Genomic DNA, 25,343 nt, shown 5'->3' with positions numbered 1-25,343 from the left:
ATAAGAAAAATAGTACTTGCTTTGTCCAAGCGTGTGTCCTTCTTCATAATATGGTTTCCGGCGCTCAGCAAGACGAATATGAGAGAGGGATTTGCAACCAGGTATTTTTCGATGATTCCGCTGTTCAATAAGTGCCCGCAGACCTCAATCGTTATAGAACGGATCAAACTACAGGGGGGTCTCTTAATTAGTCCACTTTTAGTTAGTGCATACTGGACTTTAATGCACCCTCTGATAGCTTGGCACGACTTTGTACAGGTGTACACGTATGTTCACGGGAGCACAATGGTCGTCGCCATCCGTAGAGAGCGGGTTTCATTCTTTTACAGATCGCAGCAACCTTATGCATCTTCCAACAACTAATCACACAATGAGCACAACTGAACCAGCATCCAGGGCGTCAAGAACCCGCCTTACCCTTTCGCAAAAAGAGGAGGTGCTGCGGCGACTTTTACAGGGTGCTCGGCACGTCGATTTGCAGCGTGATTTCAACTGCTCTCCAAGAACGATATGCAACATCAAGGCCCAAAAGACACACATCGAACGGGTTCTTCAATCACAGCATAACACTTTGTGAAGGCTGTCTATCCCATTCAGTTCCCGGAAATCGAGGATCGCCTCTTTCGCTTCGTGCATATCGCACGCTCCGCAAAATTGCCTCTCTCCATCGCAACGCTTCAAGCAAAAGCTCACAGTATACGCCACAACTTGGTTAACGTCGTGAAAGACGAGCAGAAGCGAAAGAAACTATTTTTTGCGAGCCCCTTAGATAAAGCACATTGACGATAGTGCACAAAGAATGCGCATGGCACGAGGGTGCACTAATTGAGGGGGTCGCCTGTATGCCTATTATCAGCGGAAGAACGGATACGTGGCCGCAGCACGTGGCAGAGAGATATCATAAGGTCACTGATGACTCTGAGCACCATCGTCTAAAATAGGACCTCACCGAGCACCTTTGGGAACGTCTAGGAGTGGAGAAAGGTACGATAAAACACCATTGAATTCCTGATTAATATTTGCGATCTCCGTTCCAACCCTCCCACCGCTCCATGCAAGATGTTAAACTGCAACGGCCTCTTGCTCTCCTTCGGTTCACATTTTTGCCGTAACTGAAATGAGAGCGGTCGACAACTCTCCATATCCATCGTCTCGCCTCGCAGCTCCCTCTTGTTGATCATTCCCATTAGCCACAGCCCCGAAACCACCTTTATAAACTGTGAAATCCGCTCTTTCTTGTCATGCGTCTTCTCTTCCCCCGCTGCTTTCACTCCAAGGTTTATCAAAGGCCGCACGACATACAGAATCAGCCCGGTGTGCGCCCAAGTCCCTGGACGCGCATCCGTCAACCGCAAACATTAATCCAGCCGGTAAGTGTAAATTCTTTCAGGACTCCGTGGAGTACCTGGGCCACATCATTCGACCCGGGGAACTTCATGTTCACCCGAAGAATGTCTCGGCTTTGGCCGAGGCCAAGCCGCCACGAACCCAGACCGAGCTCCGCTCGTTTCTGGGTATGTGTAACGTGTACCGACGTTTCGTCGACCACTTCGCCAAGATTGCGGCGCCGTTGACGTCCATGCTCAAAAAGGGAGAGCCCGATCGCCTCCCCGATCTGGACGAAGACCGCAGGTCTGCCTTCGAAGCTCTGAAGACTTGCCTGATTTCACCGCCGATCTTGCGACTACCGCGGCTGCGGCTACCGTATTCCCTCGACACGGATGCATCCGACGCCCAGCTCGGGTGCACGTTATTACAGCAACACGAGGATGGTAACAGATACCCTGTCGGGTTCTGGTCACGAACGCTCTCGTCGGCGGAAAGGAACTATTCCACGACGGAGAAAGAATGTTTGGCCATTGTATGGGCCATTCAGACGCTGCGTCCTTACTTGGAACGCGAGCGATTCACGGTTAACACCGACCATCATTCCCTTCGCTGGTTAATGAATCTCGCCGACGCAAGCGGGCGTCTAGCACGGTGGCGCTTGCGCCTAGCCGAGTTTGACTTCGACGTCACGTACGTGAAGGGCATCAAGAATTGTCTCGCCGACGCCCTCAGTCGAATACCGTCTACAGGGGGCACAACCGTCCCCATCGACGAAGAACTACCGTGCTTCTCCGTTTTGGAGTTTCACGAAGACAAGCCGGAAGTGGAACCCGAGGAATGGGACGACGACATTCACGACGGATGCTTCGCCCTCGCCCCCCCGGCTTCCAAGGCCGCAATTACACACGATGAGATTGTGCTCGCTCAACACTCCGACCCGTTCTGTAAGGAGATCGCTTCCCATCTTAAGAAGGGGGAGGGGGTGGCCCAAATTCGCCTTTCCAAGTTCTTCATGAACAACGAAGGGGTACTGTGTCGGAAAGCGCACCTTGACGGTGTTGAGCAAATCGTCGTACCAACCACTCTGCGCGAGCGAGTGTTATATATGGCGCATTACCCCGCCGCCTCGGGACATCCCGGAGGCAGGCGTCTGTTCTACACGTTAAGACAACGGTACTACTGGCTGAGTATGTCCGTCGACGCATACGCCACAGTCAGAAGATGCTCCGACTGTGCGAAAGCTCGCATTAAATTGCGTAAGCACAACGCGAAGTTGAAAACGTTCCCTCCGATGGGACCCTTGGAGTTTATCGCTATTGACATCCTAGGCGAACTCCCCAGAACACCAAGAGGCAATCGATACCTCTTGGTAATATCTGATCGTTACTCAAAGCTGACCCGAACGGTGCCGCTTAAGAGAATTACCGCCGAGACCGTTGCTAAGGCGTTCGTCACACACTGGGTCTTCGTATACGGAGCCCCAGTGAAACTACTCTCCGACAATGGGAGTCAATTCACGTCAAGGTTCTTCCTTGCCGTGTGCAAAATCCTTCGCGTCGAAAGCGTGTTTACCACAGCTTATCACCCACAAGCTAATGGACAAGTGGAGAGGTTCAACCGCACTCTGGTATCCTCCCTACGGCACTACTTAGCCGACAACCAACGCGATTGGGACCAGTTCACGGACGCGCTAACCTACGGTTACAATTGTACCGTGAATCGCATGATCGGTATGAAGCCGTTTGATCTCGTGTTATCTCGGACGCCGGCGCCGCTTTCCATCCAACAGACCCCTACTCTAGAACAGGACGTCTCGCGTACGCAATATAAGCTCCGTTTCTTAACGTGGTTACGCGGGCTAATGTCAACAGCCCGCGACACGCTGCTCGCCGGTCAAGACCGCTATAAACGCGATTTCGACAAGAGATTGCGAACGCCGACACCGCAATACGAAATAGGTGATCAAGTCCTCATCGAGCGAGAGACATCCCTGCGAGTGCATGAGAAGACGGATAAGGACCGGGTCAATAACAAGTTAGCCCCTCGAACGGAAGGGCCGTTCCCGGTGGTGGCCCTAGACGAGCATACAGTGACCATCACCCGGACTACAGGCCTGAAAGATAGAGTCTCGAGAGACCGCATTGTGAAGGCTCCCCCTCTACGGACCATACCCGCCGACGCCGACCCCGCGTCACCTACGCCAACCGACGGCGACGCGTCTACCGTCATCCCCGCCGGGGCACCTCCCCGCCCGTGGAGAGACGACCTCGGCCCAGGTAACCCGGATATGTCTCCGCCAAGGTCAACAGCCTCGGAGGACCCAGACACTACTCGCGAGAAGAACGAGATCGAAAACGCGACGCATGGCGCGAGAGCAACACGACCGTCAAGGTCGAAATCAATGATTCCACCCAAAGGGGGCCCCCCGACATCGGGATTACTGCACGCTCTCCGAGACGACCCGCACGCACGGGTCTTTTCTCAACTAAATAGGAGGTCCGCTACAATGGGCGAAGGGTCCGTGTCTAAAAAGGGACTCCCTCACCCACGGCTGCCGTCACGGTTAGAGCCGCCGCAGCACCGCGACACGCATGCCATGGAGGCGAGACCTACCGTAATACGCCCCCGGCGAGCGTCCGACGCCCCGAACGGCGATAAGTCGCCGAATGAACGAACGCGTACCTTCACTGCCAGGCCACAGGACACGTGGACACGGGACCCGGAAAAAATTCAAAAGAAAATATCCCCGCCCGAGTCCGCCGCACCGGCGGTGACCCCGGACTCCACTCGCTGCCCCAATGAGACGCCACCGGGTACAGAGGAGATCTCCGGGAGGCACGTCGCCAACTTTGCGTCTATGTGTACCTTCGGTCAACCCCTCCTCAGGTCCCCGGGGAGCCCTCCTCACCTGCAAAGCGCGGTTGATTCCTCATATCAAAACGCGTCAAGCCCGCCCTCCGAGGCGACGAAACGACCCCCTCCCACTAGGAAGGAGGCCACACAAACCTACGTGGTTGACGCGCTAACGGAGTACAAGCCGGGAACGGACGGGATGCCTCTATTCCGCGTCCGTTGGTACGGATACACGTCGGATGATGACACTTGGGAACCCGCAAATTACATCGACTACAATACCGTCGTACGATTCTGCAAACGCAAACGTCTCCCCGCACCAAACGTCCGGTTATGGTCACACCCGGACAGCGTGGGGCTGGCTAACTGAACTCCGCCATAACCACCTAGTTGCCTTCGGTGTCTGGTGGGCCTCTAGGTCGGGCCACCTCCCCCCCTCCGGAAGTACCCCGCCGGCTCGTAAGGTATGTATACATGCTCAGCGAGGAGTTCCGTTGTCATATCGCACGCATCCGCACCTCTAAGCTCACCCCGGGGCACAGATCATCGCAACCCTCCGGGTAGGGGCGCCCCTGCTCACCTACCTTCCCCCCGGCGCCACGCGCTCCGCCTTCGCCGGCGATCGTCCCCCTTCAAGACATTACCCTCCGGTGGCCGCACGCCCTCACCATCAACGCGGAGTGTCGCTCGACACCATGGTCGCCTTCCCGCGTCCCCCAGCGACCTCTACCGGAAGTGGAGAAACCGTGCGGGGTCACCCGGTGATCCTGACCACGATGTGGGATCCCTTCCGACCAACCCCGCGCCGGGCTGCCGCACGAGGCGATAGCACCTTCTAGCAGGACCCCCAATTGGCCTTCCCCTCGGCCGACGACCCTCACTCCAGGGGAACGTCCGAGCACGTCGACAGCGAGACGACGCACGGCTCGTCTGGCTAACCCTCGCGGCCCCTCGTTCTCGAGCGTGTCCCTCGCGACACCCCCCCCCGACGCGGGTAACCGACGACGTCAACCACGCGCCGATTCTCCCGCGAGCCGGGTACAGCCCCCCTCCGCGACTTGGAGCAGACCTCTACCAGTCACGGGAGAGATGGCTATGCGCCGCGACGGACGGCGGGTACGCACCAAGAATGACGTGCTCGCTACCTCGGGGTAAACCCGTGACACCCGACTCGGACCCCCCACACTTCCGAGTCGGTACCGTACCCCTCTCAAGGGCCGAAAACCTTCGACCGTAGAAACTTCGGAGGACTCGCCCCGACGAGTACCCATGCCGAGGTAACCATCCCTCGGGGGGGATGTCCACACGGGGAACCACCCGCTGTGCCGTAGTTACCCAGATGGCCACGTAACTACGTCGCCGTCCGACCACCTCCGAGCGCATACACGGGGACGGCACAAGACCTATGCCCCGTCCATCACCCTCATTTGGCTGACTCGCCCGTCGCTCAGAAAAGGGGTTCCGTCCTTTCGGGTCCGTTCGTCTCCCTCGACTCCAGATCCCAACACTACGGGTAACGATACAAGAAGGGACTGCGTTTATTAGCTACTATAGGGCTTCTTCGCGCTCCCGTATTCGCCCCTGGAGTCAAGACGGGGGACCGGCTGGAGGAAGACCCTCCTCGCCAATTAGCTCGACGCCTCGTAATCGGCGAGGATTTTCTCCACCCCCGCCACTGGCGCGCATGGCGCATCCGACGGTACCGACCCTTCCTCCGAATCGGGGGGGTCTCTCTCTACCGTCGTCGCGATAGGAACCGTCGCCCCCAGTGGAGCGTCGGTCCCGCACACGGGAGTTTCCCCGTTCGACGCCGTCTTGAGGCGCTTGACAACCGCCACGAATTCGGCGTTGCTCACTAACTGTAGCATCTCGTCCTCAGAGACGCCTAACTCGGTGAAAATCCGACGTCGCGCGGACGACGCAGGCTCCTCAGCCACAGCGTCCTCGTCCCCCACCGGGACATCCGTACGCGCCGGTTCGACTGGAACCGCCCCGGACTCACCACCACCATCGGTGACGTGTGGCTTGACCACTGTTCTGCCCCCAAGGCCGGCATCCCTTTTCATTAATTCCGGCTGTAGACATTTGAACGTCCCCGGGTCGAACCGGACCCAGTTACCGGCCCTCGGCTCCCCGGCGTCCTCACGTCTCCCCGGGGACATGTTCGCGCGATCTGCGCGGTCATAGTGATGCCCCTGGGAATAAGGCACTCGCGGCCAATCCACCTGGTCGTGGACCTCCAACAGCGTTTTCAGCTGAGAGGACACCCACGCCCCCCCTAAAACCTCATCCAAGTTCAACTTGTGTAACCATTTCAGTATCATGGTCGGTAACACATATAGCCGTCCATCCATGGATGACCATATGAACCGTTTCGCGACAATAGCGATCCACTCGCTGAGGACAATCATCCAGCGAGGGGAACACGGCGAGTCGTTGAGACTCAAGCCGAAATACACCAGGCAAGGTGGAATTTCCGCTAAGAAGTCAGCTGGGACTTCGTATTGCGAGAACCAAGACGGTACCTGCGGGTACCGTTCATATCGGGATCGCGGTTGAAAGGTCGTCGCCTCGATCCACTCATACGCCACAAAAACTCCGAGGGCGTTCCGCATCCGACGCTCGAACTTGAGCTTGTCGTAATAACTCGGGTTGCTTTCCCGCTCTACATACTCCTCAAAATTCGGAGGAAGGATGGGCTTGTCCCAAGCCAAGTACTCGACCGCCGGCTCCTCTACCCGAGCCGGCAAATCGTCCAACACCCGCCTTAAATTGGCGACGTAACCACGGTCTCCTTCCGTACGAAACGCCCAGGTGTCAAAGTCCCATTCGACAGGGATCGGGCGGTTACACGGCGTCCGTGCAAGCCGACGCACCAGCGCTGCCATATATTTCTGACGTCGCCCCCGCCCCTCGCGGCGATGCCTCGGCCACACGTGCTCCCCCTCTACCGCGAGGCGGAAGGAGAAATCACGAGACCACACAGCCCGTAAGCTGAGACCCCCGGGGAGAGCCCCCGTCACGTCCGCGTACCGCCGAATCAGGTGACTGTCCCGTAAACCCGCGGCATCGAGAAACGGTGCGCGCACGAACACCAGCGGGTCATCGACCATGTTCTTGTCGCGTAACTCCCGTGGAGCCGGCCAGCCGTACAAACTCGGACGGCCCGTCTCATCCGGTTCCCCGTAGGGGTTATGGAACCGTTCCATCACTCGTGGTACTGTCCCCCGAGTGCCTCCCCGCCTTGAACGGCGTTCTTCGCGTGCAGCCGACGCCGCGTGAGGAAAATACGAGGGATAACAAGCAGGAAGGAAAAAGGGGGAAAAGAAAAAAATGGGGAGGTGAAGGGGCAAGGGGAAGGAGACTTGGGAATCTCGAGATACTTCCGAAACCAGGCCGGATTGTTGATCTTCAAGCTGGCCGAAAAGAGGGATATCTGGACCGGTTCTTCGTCACTCGCCCGCTCGCTTCGCCACACACGACCTCCCTCGTCCTCTCTCTGTCAATACCCCGGCGCCGCCGCCCTTTTTGGCAATTATTTCTACCCTACATACACCCGGGGACGCGTGTTTCTCTAAGAAGGGGGATCTGTAGTGCACTGTGCTATGTAGCGGGACAGCTGTCCCTAGCGGCCAAAATCGCGCTCGCCGCCACCACGTGTACCACGGGGACCCGTGGAGTCTCTTGCCGCTCTACCGGACCTCCCCGTGGACACGTGTAATCCCTCCGCATCCCATAGGGCCTATGGGGGCTGTACTTGGTCCCCTCGGGGCTACACCCGTTCTTCCCTAGTTATTCTAATTTACAGTATAATTTAGCTTCGCCATTACGGCGACGGGGGACTATATAGTCAACCTGATACTCAAAGTAAAGAGGCACGAAGCCTCGGGTCTTTTACCTTGGTTTCTGGATTCCAGATTGTAGCCTCGACTCGGTACTGGCTCGCCCATACCGACCGAGCCATCTACACCCCTGAAATCCCAACTGCCTTCCCCGCGCGCGTCGACCCCAACCGCGCGAGCGCTACGTTAATTACTGTGCTGTCCGTTCTGTTAGTTCTGTTTTCCCTTTAATTCACCCTGATTGCTGACTACGTTGCTACTTTCCTACCGCGCAAGCCGCGCCCGGATCCCGGTTCCGGTCATCCACCGGGTGGTCTCCCGAATTTCCTTACGCGTCCGAATGCGCGTCGCTCTGCCTACAGCCGCCACCCGTGGCTGTAGTGCACGACAGATCAACGCCATCAGCCTCTTTCTTTCCTTTCCGGATCTTTCCGTAGGAGTGCTGCTAGCTGGTCTACGCCTGAGAAGGAGGTACTCGCAATAGTAGCAGCAGCTACTCGGTTGGAATACATGCTACTGCGGCCGTCCGGGTTCTGGCTCTTCACCGACCACAAAAATCTTACGTTCATTTTCAACCCAATTGCTGTGAACCCGAACATAGCTAAGCATGTTGCCAGCCAAATTGAGTGTTGGTCGATGAAGTTGGCTGCCTTTAGATACCACATTGTGCACATCACTGGAGAGGAAAATGTATGGGCTGATTTACTTTCCCGGTGGGGTGCAACTGGGTTCGCACGTCCCCACCCGAAGATCAGGTCCTTGTTGCTTGCCCCTGTCGCTCCTGCTCTTGACCCAGAATTCAAGTGGCCTTCTCATCGCGAGCTACTACGCTTGCAAACTGAAACTCTAAAGATACCCGGCGATTTGGAAGGGGATATCCCTCTCGTACAAAAAATGGACAAGGTTTAAGAATTAACAACACATTTGCAGTGTGGATTCCCACGAAAGCTACCGACATGCAGTTTCGAATCTGTATTATTGGTCATTGCGGCCGTGGTGGCCACCGCGGGGCTGACACAACCTTTGCAAACATTCAGCGTCATTTTTATTGCAAGAATATGAAGTCTGACATTTCCGTCTTCTGCAACAGATGCTTGCACTGCTTGGCAACTGTTGGCGGCAATCGAGTTCCCAGAACCCTCGCCCATGCCCTTCATTCTGACAAGCCAAACGAACTCATACATTTCGACTTTTTGTATCTTCGTGAATGTGACGCCGCAACGCCCTATTGCCTGATCATCAAGGATGATGCGACTTCCTTTGTATGGCTTGAACCCTGCGCTTCTGTAGATGCAGAGTCAGTTGCTGATGTCTTGCTCCGCTGGTTTTCGTCGTTCGGTGTAGCATTGACCTGGGTTTCTGATCAAGGCTCTCATTTCAAAAACAAAGTCATTGACTCCCTCAATCGCCAGTTGCGTGCTTACCATCATTTTACCACTCCGTACAATCCCCAGTCAAATGTTACAGTGGATTCTATGTGCAAGGAAGTTCTCCGCGCCGTAAGAGCCCTGCTGTCCGAATTTCGCCTCAAAAAAACCGAGTGGCCGTCAGTCATTCGGATCGTCCAGAGCGTTCTAAAGCACTCCTCCCGTCCTAGTCTCGGAAAAAAGCGCCCGTTACTGCTTTCGTTGGTCTCTCTGCCGATAACCCGCTCCGTACGCCTCTACCCCCTCAACCCGCCGAACCGTCAACATTGGAGTTTATCAAAGCTCAGCGGTTGATGCGAATTGACTACATGATGCAATCCCTTGACAACCTTCACCGAGATGTTTCGGAAAGTCGCACACGGAAGCGCCAGAACGAGCTCGATCCCCACAACAAACGTACAGGTATTCGTCAGGCTAATTTTGAGGTTGGCGATTTCGTTCTCGTGGCTGATCGAAAATCACACTCAGGAAGCAAACTCGCCGTCAAGTGGACGGGCCCGCGCCGTGTCACTCGCTGTGATTCTCAGCTTGTCTTTGAGGTTGAGGACCTCCTGAATGAAACTCGTTCTTTGGTGCACGCTAACAGGCTTAAGTTTTACGCAGATTCCCAACTCGCTATCACGGAAACACTTCTAGATACCATCGACCACAACGACACGCATTACAATACAGTGATCAAGCTCCTGGCTTGCGATACAACCAAGACCGCAAGCAGTTTGAAGTTCAGTGCGCGTGGCGTGGCTTGGCGCAGGAGGAGCCTACTTGGGAACCCTTTCAGCATATGCGGGAAGACATTCCGGAAATGCTGGATAAGTTCCCTCAAGGCCATTCTAATCAGAAACTTGTGGACGCAGCTCGAGCAAGCTGACCTGCTCCTCTGGAGAGCGGATTGTGGCATCTAGGTGCCATCTGGTTCTATTTCGGATAGCATCCCTTTCTGGATACTTCCCTTTAGTTGTGACCGTTTTTAGAGTTCTTCCTTTTATGGAATCTTTGCCTCTGTCTCACGTTTAGCAAAGGCTTTGTAGTATCTGTTGTGCCAGCATTTAAGTTGACTCACTACTCAATAAACAGAGAGTCAGAGGACTACACTCTCGACTATCTTTTCTTCGTGCAGAAGCCAAACTTTCAACCCTTGGCGGACGTCATTGCATACCTCTCAACAGACCTTTTGCAGTACGCGGACAATCTTGCGAAATATGATTGTCATAGCCATGTGATTCTGAATGTTGTACGAAGTCGAGACCCGATGACGTGGCGTGAAAGAGATAGACTCAAAAATTGCTAAACGGCGAAGAAGGAGAAGAATTGAGTTCTTTAGCGCTGGCGATGGAAAGCGGTTACGTCTGGATACTACTGGCCACGAACAAACTCAGCCAATTCCAGAAGTAGCGCAGTACTGTGCACTTTCTGGTACCAAGAAAAAGGGATGGAGAGGACATAAGTCTACATTGAAATGCTTCCTGTGCAACGTTTATGTTTGCCCCGCATTTACACGGGGCTGTGGCAGAGTTGCTGGTATATTTGGCACTCAACAGCAGCTTTAGGGGCCCGTGGTGTTCTGGCTCCGGTTGGAAAATCGGGGAGAAGTGTATGTGAGCAATTTCTTGGCATTGGTTCTGTTGAAGAAGTACAGCCTTCTGCGTGTGAAAGATAGACCGAGTTGGGAAGTAGTCGTCGGCGACGGCATTCCCTAGCCAGACATGAATCTGCAGTCGAAGAAACGAACGGATTGGCGAAGGAAAGTTCGACAAAGATGTAGTAGAGTTCAGTTCTGATGATGACGCGGACACCTGCAGTGAAGTATTAATTTCAGTAAAAACCTATGTGCTTTAAAGTCCACAAAAGTGGACCTTACTAGACTGGACAGCAGTTGCGAGCAGGCATATGGACCCGACTTCACCGTCACCGTCCGCCTTAACGGGTACACTTCGAGCGGTGAATTGCACATGGTTGGAAGGCGAGAGTTGCATTCCCCCGGTATACCAAGATTCAGATCGCACAGCCAGCAAAAAGCACCTGTTTACCACCCTACAATTTTGGGTTCACTTGAGTGAATCTTACAACCTCAGATTAGGGATATAGTCGATTGCCCGTATCTAACATGATATGTACAGCACCTATTTCCTCAATTCAGCAGAATTGAGCTTGATTGTGTCATGCAATCTGGAATGCATTCAGGACGCATCCGAACATGCAATGCAGTATAGGCACAATTCTCGCAAGCAACTCTAACAGAATAAACACAACAACATCATCCGCCTTTTCAGCCCTGACCATCGTCTGACACTTGATGCGTACTGCAAAGAGGGGCAACTATTTTGTGCACGAAGAGGGTGGTTATCATATGAGACACATGTCCAGGTGTCAGTGTTCCCATCGCAGGGAGCAGCATCTGACATGTAGGTAAAAAACTGAAGAGATACCATAGCAACCTCCTGTATGAAAATGGATGGAGCATGTTAAGATATCTGAATTATTTATGCAGAATCAAGAAAGATGAGGTAATACTGTAAGAGAGAGGTAGTTACTGTACCTGCGGAATCAAGAAAGATGAGGTAATACTGCAGGAGAGGAGGTAGTCACCATTGTAGCAAGAAACCAAGAAAGACGTGCAACTCCGGATTGAATCAGAACGGGACAGGTGACTACTGCATAATGTAAGGAGGACTCCCCTCACCATGAGCACAAACCTTACACTCAGGCCCGTACTTAATAATAGAATTGTAGCTCCACCAGAGATGAGGCACAACAGACACTACAGAAAAAACGCAGATACAATCGACACACTGCAGAGGCAAAGTACCAGGAACAACAATACTTGTAGTATTCCGAAACATTAAAGTAAAATCGTGTCATGATATATGTAATGTTTTTGGACGATACGTTTTTGGGATACCAGAATAGTATTGTCCGGACAACAATACATCAGCATTCCAGGAATGATAATAAAACGTCCGTGTACGATGAAAACATCAGAATTCGGGTACCACTTGCATCAGCCGTGAACAATAGATATAATGTCATTGTAAACATTAAAACATCAACAATGGACGTTACTTATAATGTGTTATTGAAACACTATACGTAGCGTATGTGAACATTATAGGCACTGTCTGTGGAAACGATAAATGAATCATTTCAGTACACTATATATAATTATATTAGATGGCACTAAATGCAACGTGCAGAAACGTTAAATATAATGTTCCTTGAAACACTTTAAACATTGTCCAACGACAATATAAAATATTCATTAATTGTATTATTACTTATATCGTACAGAAACGTGAAATATAACGTTCGAATAAACACTGGTAATGTTGTCCAACGACAATATATATTAGTAATATTTTGAATTATTACTTTCATCGTTCTGTGCACGTTACATGTAATATGTCGGAACAGCAATAAACGTATCGTTCGTGAACACTATAATCGTAATTTTCAGAAGTAATACTTATATTGGTTTTGGATGGTAGTTGATACTTGTTCTGAGACGACAATATAATGTTGCTGGACGACATTTGTAGTGTTTAGGAATTGGTAATGTAATGTTTTGGGGACTACATTTGCAATGGTTGTAAAGCACTAAACTAAATGTAAAGAATGATAACGGAATCGCTGCCTGACGACACTGTTGATGGATGTGAAAACAAGCGTTTCATAGACCAGTACCTACATGTATTATCAATATTGATGCAGCTGCAACAGACACAACAGTTGTGTCTGTCGATGATCGTCTTCGTCATGCCTGAGGATGTTTTTCATCGACATGGCTGCAGATAGTCGTCTTCGTCCTGCGGCAGATGGCGGTTTTTCGGGGGTAGAGCCTGTTAGCTGTGCCCCTGAAATTCGCAGCACTTTCAGGTTGTTGACTTTTGCCGGGGGTTGGTCCCTCTGTTTCGTGGCACTAGGAGGATCATATCACGTGCCGGATAGTTGTGAAGTTTCGTTAGTATCTCACTGTGGATCGTGTCGCCTGCGGTGATGATAACTCACTGTGGATCGTGTCGCCTGCGGTGATGGTAGCTCACTGTGGATCGTGTCGCCTGCGGTGATGGTAACTCACTGTGGATCGTGTCACCTGCGGTGATGGTAACTCACTGTGGATCGTGTCACCTGCGGTGATGGTAGCTCACTGTGGATCGTGTCGCCTGCGGTGATGGTAGCTCACTGTGGATCGTGTCGCCTGCGGTGATGGTAGCTCACTGTGGATCGTGTCGCCTGCGGTGATGGTAGCTCACTGTGGATCGTGTCGCCTGCGGTGATGGTAGCTCACTGTGGATCGTGTCGCCTGCTGTGATGGAAGCTCAATGTTGATAGCACATTGCGGATCTCATCCACTGGGAGGGTGGCGGCACTACGGCGTTGGTATCACGCTGCTCATGGATGTTTTGGGCTTAAGGTCAGCTCAAAGGATGAGTGCAACGTACTTATAGGGATTCGTGAATACATTTGGAGCTCGAATGTATCCTCAAGCGCTATAAACGTGAGCCGGTTGTGACCTAAATTGGGTTCTTACGACGAAAGGGATGAAGCTGCACCAATAAAACGTCATTTCCGTTTTTTCCATGGGATGAACACGTAAAGCACAGCACAGGTGTACAGCAACTCGAGTTGGAAGCCAATGACCTGCAAAATATGTTTACAGAATTTCAGTCAGCCAATTAGCAGGTGTGATTCACGCATGTAATCCAGGCTGATATCAGACTGTCAACAGTCTTATATCAGCCTGGATTACATTCACATTCATGAAATACGAGTCTGGTATGAGGTGGCTCCAATTGCACTCTCATCCGATGTCTTCCTCACTTCTAACAGCTAATGAAGAAAAGAATTCGGAAGCGACGGAACATGTTCCAGCTCGGGAGTCGGGGAAGAAGGGGTCGCATTGCGTACGACGATCGGTGGGGAGAACATCATGAGGAGACATTTCATCTGGCAGATACATCCGCTCCCTCAACACACAGTGCTGATGGAACGACACAAAACTGTACGGGTGCGGAGAAAGGTTGCGATGAAATCCGAGGAGCGGGTGCAGCGGAAACAAAAGAAGAAGAAATGGCAGAGGCGGAGGATAGAGATCATAAAGATGTGTGTTTTGAGACTATAGAGGGGTTCAGAACCCCTATGGTCCACGAAATGCAGTTCGCAGATGAAATTCCAGTCGCGGAGATGCATGAAACGAATGGGCAAGACATGGGTGGCATGGTAGATATGGTACTTGATCACGTGAGGGGTACGACAAATGAACTGGTGGTCGGGCTCAGTGCACAGGACGAGGAAGATGAAATGCATCATGATATAGGACTGCAGTTGGATGTTGCGGAGATCCGTCGTGGATGGAAGAAGCTCAGCGTGTGGCAAAATATAATGGCTGTTTTACTTGTGTCCGGGACCGTTCGGTACTCTAAGTCTGGTTATAACATCTTTCGGAGCTGTTTCAACCACCTTCTAAAGAAATACGAGCCAGGGGGGAAATTGTTTCCTGACTACTCTACGGTTTATCGGACTCTGTCCCCTTTGCTTCGAGAGTGGGGTTTTGTGATGAGCATGAAATGCGAGGCGATTTTAGATACTTCGAAATCGGGCTCCAGACAGACTCTTCAGTCACTGCAGGGAGTTGGGCCAGTTTCAAGCCGTTTCAAAGTCATATTGCCATCATCTTGGTCTTTGATGGACTTGGCGTGCCGCGAGACATGGAATGTACTGAAAGGCGCTGCGAAAGACTCCATCTCTCCTAGCTCGGGAGCTCTGTTCTCCACTATCGAAAGCGTTCCCATGGTTCGATATAGAGATCTCATATTGGACATCGCTCGTAACGTCCTTCCCAGCACCGGCGACGAAACCGCGCCCTCCTGCCCATTGCTCACTGCGTACAGGGGAGATGGAGGAGTGGTCACCTTGCACTTGCGGAAGGAACCGCCATTTCCGCATGAAGTATTGTGCACTCTGGATATGTGTAGCGGAGCAGATCCAAGATGTTTCAAATTGACGTTCAGGGTTGTCACAACCTCTCTCGTAGTGTCATGGAGAGGCGGACCACCCCTGACCGAAGCGTCAAGGTCGGAGTTACGTTACGGAACATGGAAGGGATTTCGGCGGCCAACAACGGACCTGTGGCGCGCTGGTGACATTAGCACAGTTCTACATATCAGTGCTGAGCTGGATTATGTCATGGTACTAATTCAGCATCACAACAGATCAACACAGGGAGGGCAGCAAATTGAGCTTGTGTGCATACCCTTCGCTTGCGAGGTTGGAGACGATGGAGCTGATCATCTTTTACGTATCTCATTTCATACAGCTTTGAAGGTTTCCGTGGTGGACGTCATGGTGGCCGGCAACCAGCCATCTCTTTCATTTCAACACTCCCGACCCCCAATTTCACCGTCATATGGTAAGCTTAAAGACGGAAGGAAATACTTTGTTGACCATATCCTACTATATTCAGATGGATTTTCCCCGTTCCGATTTAAAGCGGATTCAGCGGGGGGTGTCTATTGTCTCTCCCTAAACTATCCTCCGGAATGTAGAAGTAGTAGAGAGCGAGTACGTATTCTTGCCCTGACTGAACCTGGAGTGTCAACGAAGGAAGGTCTGAAGCAAGTAGTAGCAGACCTCGTGAAATCATCAACAGAGGGTATACCTGCCAGAACTGCCGATGGGGAGGATTTGCTGCTGTTTACCGATGTGGTTGGTTTCGTGAGCGACTACCACGAGGTTGGGCATGTCCTGGATGTGGTGGGAGTGAATGGCACAGCACCATGCACCCTCTGCTCGTTCATGCGATTTAAAGGGCCTAAAGGACTCGCATCGCGATATGCATACACCACGGATATTCACAGCGCAGACGCATGTTTCGCGAGAAATGCAGAAAGAACGAAGGCCTTATGAGCCTCTGGTATCTCGGATGTACAGCTGAACGCATTGGGCCTGAACGGAAATGACGATGCAGCAAGGAAAGCAAGTCCTTTTGTTTCTTTTTCTCAGGATTTGAAGAACGCGTTGAAAAAAACCACGATACCGCTGACCGAACAAAACGTCCCAGTCGCAAACCCTAGGTTGGACCCGTATCGCTCAATGCTTGTTGCCCCCGACCATCTCCTGGCTGGTAACGCAATTAATATTTTAACCCTTGCCTTTAAGTCCCTTCCTACCGCGACTAGAAGAAAGCAGGTAGACGGGTTAATCTGTTCCTTGTTGCGAACAAACCGCCTGGTAACTGAGACACGCATCTACAATTTCAGTACAAATAGTATGTACACGGCAAGCATATCGGCAACGTTTTCGATATTATTGATTGCTTCTCCTGTATTCAAAGAGATTGTTGATAACCTATCCTGCCCTCAAGAAATATCTAATGTATCCAAACAAGCACTGTGTTCAATTGTACAGAACCTCAGTTTGTTTAGCAAACTTGTCAGCAAGACATACTGGTATCCTAAGCTGCATGTGGATGGATTGGAGCAGGTGAAAAGGTACAATCGTGAAGATGGCACGGCGCATATGGCAGACTTGGAACGCCATTGCAAGACGTACATACGAAACTGCAATGATCTTTGTCGAAGCAGTACTATGGCGGGGAAAGAGCTGGACAAGCCGAATATCCATCGGCTTCTAGAGCTTTATATGCATTCTATCCCTGCAATGGGTCACGTGCAGCACTTCGCCGAACTTGTTTTCGAATGCGCTCACCAGCCCCTTAAGCAGGCCATGGCAGATTCCAACGGTCATGACGCCCATATACAGGGAATGGATCACATTATTAATAACGATTGGAAAAACCGGCTTTCATCTGCTCTTTATTCTGTAGACGGCAGTTGTGAAATGGAAGGCAAGGCAATCTCTTCAGTGGTCAATCTCATTTGCGGACGAAGAAGAGACGTACATAACTATGTAACGAAAACGAACGGTGAGGCAGAGAAGGCTTTGAGTATTATTAGAAATGGGTTGTTGAAGCACGTACTCGGAGCTCCATCTACCACTATTAACAACAATCCGAGAAGGGCGGAATGGGTCCTAAGTGAACGTACGGTAGATGCTGAAGGTTCATTCCATGCGACTATGACTTGTATTGCGGCCGACTTCATTGTAGAAGCGGGTCCCAATGACCCCAAATTCTTCGAAAAGGCATGTCGAATGAAAAAATCCCTGTACGGGTTTGGAGTTGTTACATCGCATTCAAGACCGCACGACATGCTCTCGAAAGGCTCTGCGGTTCAAGCACTCGTGTTCGATGACGAACCGCAAATTGTACCTACACCTGCGGAAGATGAAAGAATTGCTTACATTGATGAGCTGCACGTAGCTTACTTTGCAATCGAAACATTTATGAAAATGCAGGATGCATATCAAGAGACACCTTTCGCTGTTGTCAAGAAATGCCAGTTCACTTCCGGATTTATTTATGTTGACGTCCACAAGCCATTTCAATTCTTGAAGCTCACGGACTCTGTCAGAAGAGTTGGACTATTTCACGCCTGTCACAGTGACCGTACCACACAATGTCTTAAACCCGAAGAGAATAATTTGAGTTGCACTGCCTCGATCATGGAGGGGAATATTTTCTACTGCTTATCCAGGCACGACGGTTACCCTCCTCGAATGGCTTAGTTCTCCGCATTTGTTCCCTGACTTATCGCTGCGTTGAAAATCGGAGCGGCCGTAGTTCCGGATGAGCAAGGAGTCGCCAGTGATGACCATCGCGAGATTGCAAAGCGACTAGTCGAAGCGCAGGCGCTTGAGAGACTGGAGAGCGTTATCCAAGAGGAAGAAGCAGAACCGGCGGACAACGCTAATCCCCAATTACCCAAAGGCAATGAAGTCGCCCGGAGATTGGGGGGTGGAACAGAATCAAAAGCTGCTCGAAACAGAAGAAAAAAAGCGGAGAAGGAAGCTGAGTCGCAGCGCCGTGTTGAGGCGGAGCAGGCCAGCATCGCTACATGCGCACCGAAGATGCATACAACGCACACACCAGTAATTTGCACAACCACGCTTGCACGCGGCAGCCCGACTTCCTTAACACCGAGCTCGGTGTAGCTCTTCAGCGCGACGAGCCGCAAGCAATAGGGAGTTTTCCAAGGAGCCACTTGTGATCATTCGCGCGCCGCACGGCCCGTGCGACGTGCGGCACGGGCAGACGACGAGGGCCCAATTAAAAATAGATGAATGAAGTCATTGTAGAGACAGCCAATTAAAACACGTAGCACACATAAGTTCCACTCTCCGATGTCGTTCGACATTTCCGATCTCCCGACACAATATCGCACTACCGCTCGTAACCTGCACCCAGCTGCAACATTATCTGGCCTCCATGACTCCCACTCACCGCGCCTCCCACGGCTGAATTCTACATCTGAGCGGGAGAGGAAATCCTCTCGATCGTTTCATGCAGGATGGCGACCAACAAACCCCACACAGGCTCGCTCACGGCTCGGAGCTTGGCAGCAATTACTCACCATGTATCGAATGTGTTTTCTTCTTCTCGGTTTCTTCACGCTATACTACTTCATATTTGCCAAACATCACTACCACGACAGCGAGATGCGTGCTATTCACGCCGATGTCGAAAAGCGGCTCCGTGAAACCATCAATTCCATCCTCAGTGATAACCTCGTAGAAGCGGTACTTCCTGACAGGTTTAACGAGACACTCAATCATAATCTCAGTACGCACAGATTTCAAACGAACACGCTCTTCTTCAGAGTTGTCTTCAGAATCCGTCCCATCGTTTCCAACCTTCATTGATCTGTACACATCCCAGTCCGCATCCTCCACCCCAAACGTGTCCTCCTCCACATTTTTCTTCCCACGCCCTCTCCCTCGTCCCCTCCCCTGGCCCCTCCTTCTTCCCTTCCCACTTCCTCTCTCGCGCCCCTTTGAGTTCCCTCGCCCTGGGTCTTCGTCGAAACCTGCATTGCTTCCTGCTTGTTGTGCCAACAACCTCATTCGTTCCTTTGCAGCCTGCCACCGCCGATCCCACCTCGCTTCGCGCGCGGCGTCCTTTCGATTTAAACGCTCAGCTAGCTCATCTCGCTCCGTTTGCAGTTCGGTCAGATACTCTTGTGGCCTCTCCATGCGCATCTTCTCTATATCCTCAGCCTTCCTCTACGCTTCCGCCTTCGCCGCGAGCTTGACCCTTTTCCCCCGTAACCGTGCTTCCGTAGCCCCGCAAAGCGCGCGCTCGTGCCGCTTTTGCTTGAGTTACGGCGCGCTCAGCTCTGACATCGACAGAAGCTCGTCTGCTCGTACGCGCTTCCACCACGCCACCTCCGCTGCCGTTGCCTTTCCCGCGCTCAATTTGGCACGTTCGTCATCCACGAGCAGCTTCCGCTTGTCGATCTCTTGGTTCAGCGCTGTCGACGATTCCCACTGTCCGACGTACATGGAAATGTAGTACTTGTCCTCATCTATATCCCTCATATCTTCAATACACAACCTCCTCCAGTGTATACGATGTATCCACTGGCTCTGCCTCTGTCCCCGACACATCCTTATCCCTTCCGCCGGCTCTTGACATCTTCCACCGTGTCCACTGGCTCTGCCTCTGTCCCCGACACATCCTTATCCCTTCCGCCGGCTCTTGAATTCTTTTTATCCTGCATTAACTTATTCAACCTCCTCCTATTATCAATTCTCGCCTGCTCCTCCGCGCTCGTCGCCGTCTTATCACTCGCCTCCCCAGTTTCCACCTTGACTGTCTTTGACACTTCGTCAAAGTTATCTGGTTCCTCTCTAATTTTCTTCCACTCGGCATCATAGCATGGTGCATGCGGGCGACATACGGTGGGGTTTGTAAGATTGGCATGGAGGAGCCTGAGAAGGCGGCCACAATGTGGACGACCCGAGATCGAAGATGAAGTCTTGCGAGTTGAGATGAGAGGGCGGGGCGCGGGGCGCGGGGCGCGGGGCGCGGGGCGCGGGGCGCGGGGCGCGGGGCGCGGTAGGCAGAGGGGACGGTGAAGGGGGGCGGAGGAGGGTCGATCAGATACACATCAGGGGGTGGGCGGATGACTTCTTTTTGCTCGACCATGGCGGGGGATGTGCGTGGTATTTAGGGTAAGTCGGCAGGGTTGCGCACGACTTCGGAATCTGGTTGCGGAGAGAAAGGACGGGACGAAGCCCCGTTTGTCCTTTGGTGACTTCGGGAAACAAAACTTGGGGGTCTTGCCTGCCACGTGTAAAAAAAGACGAGCGTGCTTTTTCATGACGAATTCATAGTGACAGGAAGCCTTTCCCAAGGCTCAGACTACTGTACTGAAATGCAGTCTCTGGTACCTGGGATACTAATTGAGGTCCTCTGGGACATCGAATTAACCAAAGGGGAAGGACGAAGGCGAGGTGAGAGAACGCTTGCATCCGTCTGGTGGCGGGCAGAGTTAGTAACTAAGGAAGTGGTCGAGGGAAGAGTGAAAGGGAAACTGAAATACGTGGCAAGGGAGGGGTTTGATGAACAACAAGCGATGGTGTGGATTATTCCTGATTATATTCGCTTGGTGGAAGATGACGCCACTCAGTTGCGGTGGCGTTATTATGAGTGCTCAGGACAGGTGAGCTATGAAACAGACGGAGAAATTTTTATTCGCCAGAGCGAAAATGGAGTTGGTGATGGGGAGGCGGTACAAAATTTGCGAATGTATAGCGTGGAGGGGAAAGTGGCTACGCTTTTATCTCGAGTTGAAGAAATCGAGCGCATGGTTGTTGGCCAGTTTCAATTCTTTTCTCGGATCGGGTCTGGATCAACGGCAGAACGGCAATGTGCACGTCTCCTAAATACTTTGAGACAGAAAACATTGGTACTCATCCAGAAGCCGGTACCAAACTTCAAACCGCGACAAGGGGATACGGAGCAGGACACACACTACGAAGAGAGCTCTACCGGAAGCATTCGTTCAGTGGTAGACTGCACCTTGGAAGAGTATGAGAACTTGGCCGGCACTGTTCATTCGTTGTCCGATTCTGCCCAGTTCAAGCCCTCGTTCCAGGAAACCCAGTCTCTCGCAGCGTGCACCGAGCTCGCAGAGATAATTTTCTCATCATGCAAAGATTTGTGCACAGTTATTGGCATAAACTCTGTCGCGGACATGAGAAATATTGTGCGACGGAGGAAAGGAGGAGGAAAAGAAGGAACCGTGCATGAAGCAATTCGCATTATGGGGCTGTATGTCGCAGATGAGACCGATGAGAATTCGGCGGCGGCACTGCTGGTGGGAACATGTATGCCATACGTTCGTCGCAAGGCGACGGTCGATGCCCTTGTCCGAAAGAGCCGAGATTTCGATTTTCGAAGTATGTCGTACACTCACCCTCTCTCACATTCATCACTTCAAGCAGTTGACCTTGTAAGCAAGGTTTTCGCGGCAAGGCTTTCAGCCACACCGAGCGAGGTGTCGGAGGACGAGGCTGTAAAGACTGTTTTCTCGGAGTTGAAAACTTTCTCTTTCCGGTGGCGTCCGATGGTTCCCCCGAACAGTCGATTCTGGAGTACAGCTACATCCGTTTCTGAACACGTTTGCGGGTCTCTCGAAGTTGAGCTCCCCTACTTCATTATTAGAGGCTTTCAGGCCGTGTCCGAAGTCAGCTATTTGGTTACAGATGAGTACTTGACGCACGTATTTTGTACAAAGGGTCAACCACACATGAGCACCTAGTCACGTATGTCGTCGTAGACACATCTATGAATTGTGAAAGTCTCAGAGACTTCAAAAAGTTGTCGAACGTTTCAGTACAAACGCGTTAAATGATTCAGTGCAAGGCCATTTGGTAATTTTTTTTGTGGTTGAGCTCTTACATGTTATGACATGGAGCTCCTCCGACGCTGGGATATCCTGGCGGTTGGACATGATGCGAGCTGGGCTCTTACTGTGAGGCGTGCGGGTGGTACGTCTGATCGTCGAGACGTCTGATCATCGAGACCTGCCTCGGCGACTTTGAGGGCTCCTTCTTTTACCCTTCCCTTCACGCTAACGCCCCGCTTTCGGCCAATGCTACAGAGCGGTATAGAGCTAGCGCGACAAAATTTGGATGTGAGCTACGTCAGTGCTCTTAGTTGGTACCTTCTTAGCATGTTTGCGAATGGTGGTTTGCTCTTGTTAATTTCGAAAGGACACTCTGATGACTTCGTCTTTGTTCCAAGCGTTGCCTCGCAAATTTCACTCAATATGGCACCTGACAAGGTTTTTGCCCAGGAAAGAGAAGCTCTTGGCAAAATCGTCCACAAACACACTATGGGCCAGGAAGAGGACGCACTTCTGATGATTGACCCGGAGTCGTTTGCCGTTCTCTAGACTTTAGTTTGTTATATTTACACGAAGTCCAATCAACCAATGCTTGTTCTCTTCCTCAAATGTACAATACAGCCTTCTACCACCGCAACCTACTTCCAGTGCTAACATGTGCCCAGATTTTCGTTGAAGGTGCGTCCCTTAAAATGGTTAGGGCTGGTCAGTGGCGCGCATTGCGCTACAGCCAGAACGCCGTTGTATTAAATGATATTCAAAAGCTCTGAGCGTTCGTATCGTTCTGGCCCGTATTCGTCGTCGTCTTCCTCGAGCAAGGCACATCGCATGCTTTGATAGAACGGGACAAGACCCTCTTGTGCGTAAATGTAAAGCCTATTATATATTCGCCAGTATACTTCCCGTACTTTCCCGGCAAGATGAAATAGCCCTTGCAGGACGTAGAGGAGCATAAGCCCTGGACCCAGGGCAGCCGTAAGACTCTGTATGGCGAACATCACAGCGTTGATTACATGGGGAAGCCTCTGTGGCAAGGAATTCGATTGCATAAGGGCAAAACGCTGGGGGCTTTCTTGAAAGCGATCGGGTTCATCATCCCATTAATGGATCCCGAATACGCCAATTACTATGCTAGGGAGGTGACAACGATTCTAATACGAGAGTTCCGCTCTCCAGAGGAAGAAATGAAGGTGATAGTTCTGAAAGTTGTGATGCAGTGTGTGTCTTGTTCCGGTGTTGAGCCAAAATATGTCCGTGAAGAGATCGTTCCAGAATATTTTCGATGCTTCTGGATTCGACGGATGGCCTTAGATCGGCGTAACTTTCGGGCGGTTGTCGACACAACATTGCAGATAGCCATCAAGATTGGGGGGGCGATGTTATCGCGCGATTAACGGACGATTTGAAGGATGAATCTGACCCGTACCGACGAATGGTAGTCGAAACAATTGAGAAAGTGACGGAGAAACTCGGTCTTTCTGACGTTGACAAGGGACTCGAATCTCGCTTAATAGATGGACTTCTATACGCGTCAACCACACCCTCGATCTCATCCAGACCTGCCTCGGCGACTTTGAGGGCTCCTTCTTTTACCCGGGCCCGGAGCCCTCGTTCGTAGACATCTCTGTAAGTCCTCATCACCTTTGTCCTCGCTTTTTTTGCTTCTCCAAACAATGCCCGCCTGATCCTAACACCCCTTCCTCCCCAGCCACGATCTTCGAGCGCGCGCGCTCCTCTCTCAAGTTCTGGCGCAACCTGAAGCTAGCCGACGGCCGCCCGAACCTACGCCGCTGGTTTGCCGCGCGGGACGCCTGGGAGCCCGCCACGTACCTGCACAGCGACGACTGAACCCACATCGGCGCCCTGCCGCCGCAGATCGGTCCAGTGTCCTTCCTGCGCACGCCGAGCCCGGTGTCGCTGGCCGTCGAGACGGCCCGCAGCAAGCACGTGCTCAACGATGGCCATGAGGGCGCCCAACACCGTAAGCAGGCCGCCAACGCCATCTGCCGCAACCACGCCGCTGTCACGAAGGACGCCATGGGCGGCGTCAAGGGATGCCCGGACGAGTTTCATAGCGTCACGGACTTTGCTTTAAGGGTGCTTAGCGAGGTCCTGTTGGACCCGTCTAAGCTGGAGGAGGCGGAGATCCGGGTTAGGGAGACTGTTAAGACCGAAGAATGGGTCATGCTTGGACATGCTCTTCGGTTTGAACGAGTGAGATGCTGCTCGGAAAAAGTTGGGGGATACATGGTGGTGCAATTCGCTCATTCATTGGGTGACTATGGAGGTAGGATAAACTATATCGGTTCCGCCCTGTTCACTCTTGCCGACACGAGCAGCCGAAATGATTTTTTCGAATGCTGATCGCGCCCCTCATGCGATTTCCCGAGTGATATCCTCCACTAGAACGAGCTCCGACTTTTTCACCTGCTCTAATACTGCAGCTTCTGATAGTGAAGGCGTGCAATTGTTGGCATGCAGCTTAGCGCGTACTGCTGAACCCGTCTTGACACTGGTCGTGCAAATCCGAACTTTACGTAACCTATCAGGGCAGAAATATTAGTCTAGCATTCCCGCCATATCATCATCGTCACTGTCGAAATCACCTTCCAAATCTTCTGTTTGATGTCTCCACTCATTGGTGCCGCTTAGCACAGCGCTTTCGCTGCTGTCAATGTCTTGCGGTGCAGAAATGTTTAATCTGGCGAATGTCTCTTTGGAGATTTTCAACACCCCACTGATAACCTTCTCTTTCTCCGATCTGCCCGGTAACATCTCTCGCAGCGTGATTTCGGGTATCAAAGATTGGCTTCTCTCACTTGTCACGTCACCACTGACAGCTGTTGCCTCATCCTGCGTTGCCGTTGTACCTGAAGGATTGTAGTTCGCCCGAACAGAGAACAATTGCCTCAGAAACCGAGCAATCCGATAGATTGTTCGAAGCATTGACGCATGTGATCCAAGAATCATTTCCTCACCACAATGGCAATAGGCGCAGACGAAGCGCAGAGCAATTCGCAAGATGTTAATGTTGCGCTTGATCTCTGTGACACGGTTTTCGCCGTTCGAACCACCAGTGACGGTGACCTGATAAGTCGCCTGTATCACCAGGTCTTTTCTTTCCGATATAAGAGCAGCCAGAAGCTTCC

General features: G+C 52.0%; 3 protein-coding genes across 3 annotated transcripts; 2 read left to right on the top strand and 1 right to left on the bottom strand.

Moving 5' to 3' along the window:
- Positions 1 to 10,112: 10,112 nt before the first annotated feature.
- CHC_T00006964001 (hypothetical protein) lies at positions 10,113 to 10,349 on the bottom strand. Its single transcript, XM_005710264.1, has one exon. The coding sequence runs from the start codon at positions 10,347 to 10,349 to the stop codon at positions 10,113 to 10,115; it is 237 nt and encodes a 78-aa protein (XP_005710321.1).
- Positions 10,350 to 22,570: 12,221 nt separating this feature from the next.
- Positions 22,571 to 22,711, top strand: CHC_T00006963001 (hypothetical protein). The gene has a single exon (XM_005710263.1). It carries the CDS (start codon positions 22,571 to 22,573, stop codon positions 22,709 to 22,711), a length of 141 nt encoding a protein of 46 aa, XP_005710320.1.
- A 667-nt stretch (positions 22,712 to 23,378) lies between these two features.
- On the top strand, positions 23,379 to 23,588 carry CHC_T00006962001 (hypothetical protein). Its single transcript, XM_005710262.1, has one exon. It carries the CDS (start codon positions 23,379 to 23,381, stop codon positions 23,586 to 23,588), a length of 210 nt encoding a protein of 69 aa, XP_005710319.1.
- The last annotated feature ends 1,755 nt before the right edge of the window (positions 23,589 to 25,343 follow it).

Source organism: Chondrus crispus, genomic scaffold (genome assembly GCF_000350225.1).
Source record: "Chondrus crispus Stackhouse genomic scaffold, scaffold_57, whole genome shotgun sequence".
In the NCBI taxonomy this organism is placed as follows: domain Eukaryota; phylum Rhodophyta; class Florideophyceae; order Gigartinales; family Gigartinaceae; genus Chondrus; species Chondrus crispus.
The sequence above is the reverse complement of the archived record's forward strand: the minus strand, read 5'-3'. Positions and strand labels throughout refer to the sequence as shown.

What these genes read in the sequence shown, in the direction of transcription:
- CHC_T00006964001 (XM_005710264.1), bottom strand. Translation starts at nt 10,349, where the DNA reads ATGCCACAATCCGCTCTCCAGAGGAGCAGGTCAGCTTGCTCGAGCTGC.
- CHC_T00006963001 (XM_005710263.1), top strand. Translation starts at nt 22,571, where the DNA reads ATGACTTCGTCTTTGTTCCAAGCGTTGCCTCGCAAATTTCACTCAATA.
- CHC_T00006962001 (XM_005710262.1), top strand. Translation starts at nt 23,379, where the DNA reads ATGAAGGTGATAGTTCTGAAAGTTGTGATGCAGTGTGTGTCTTGTTCC.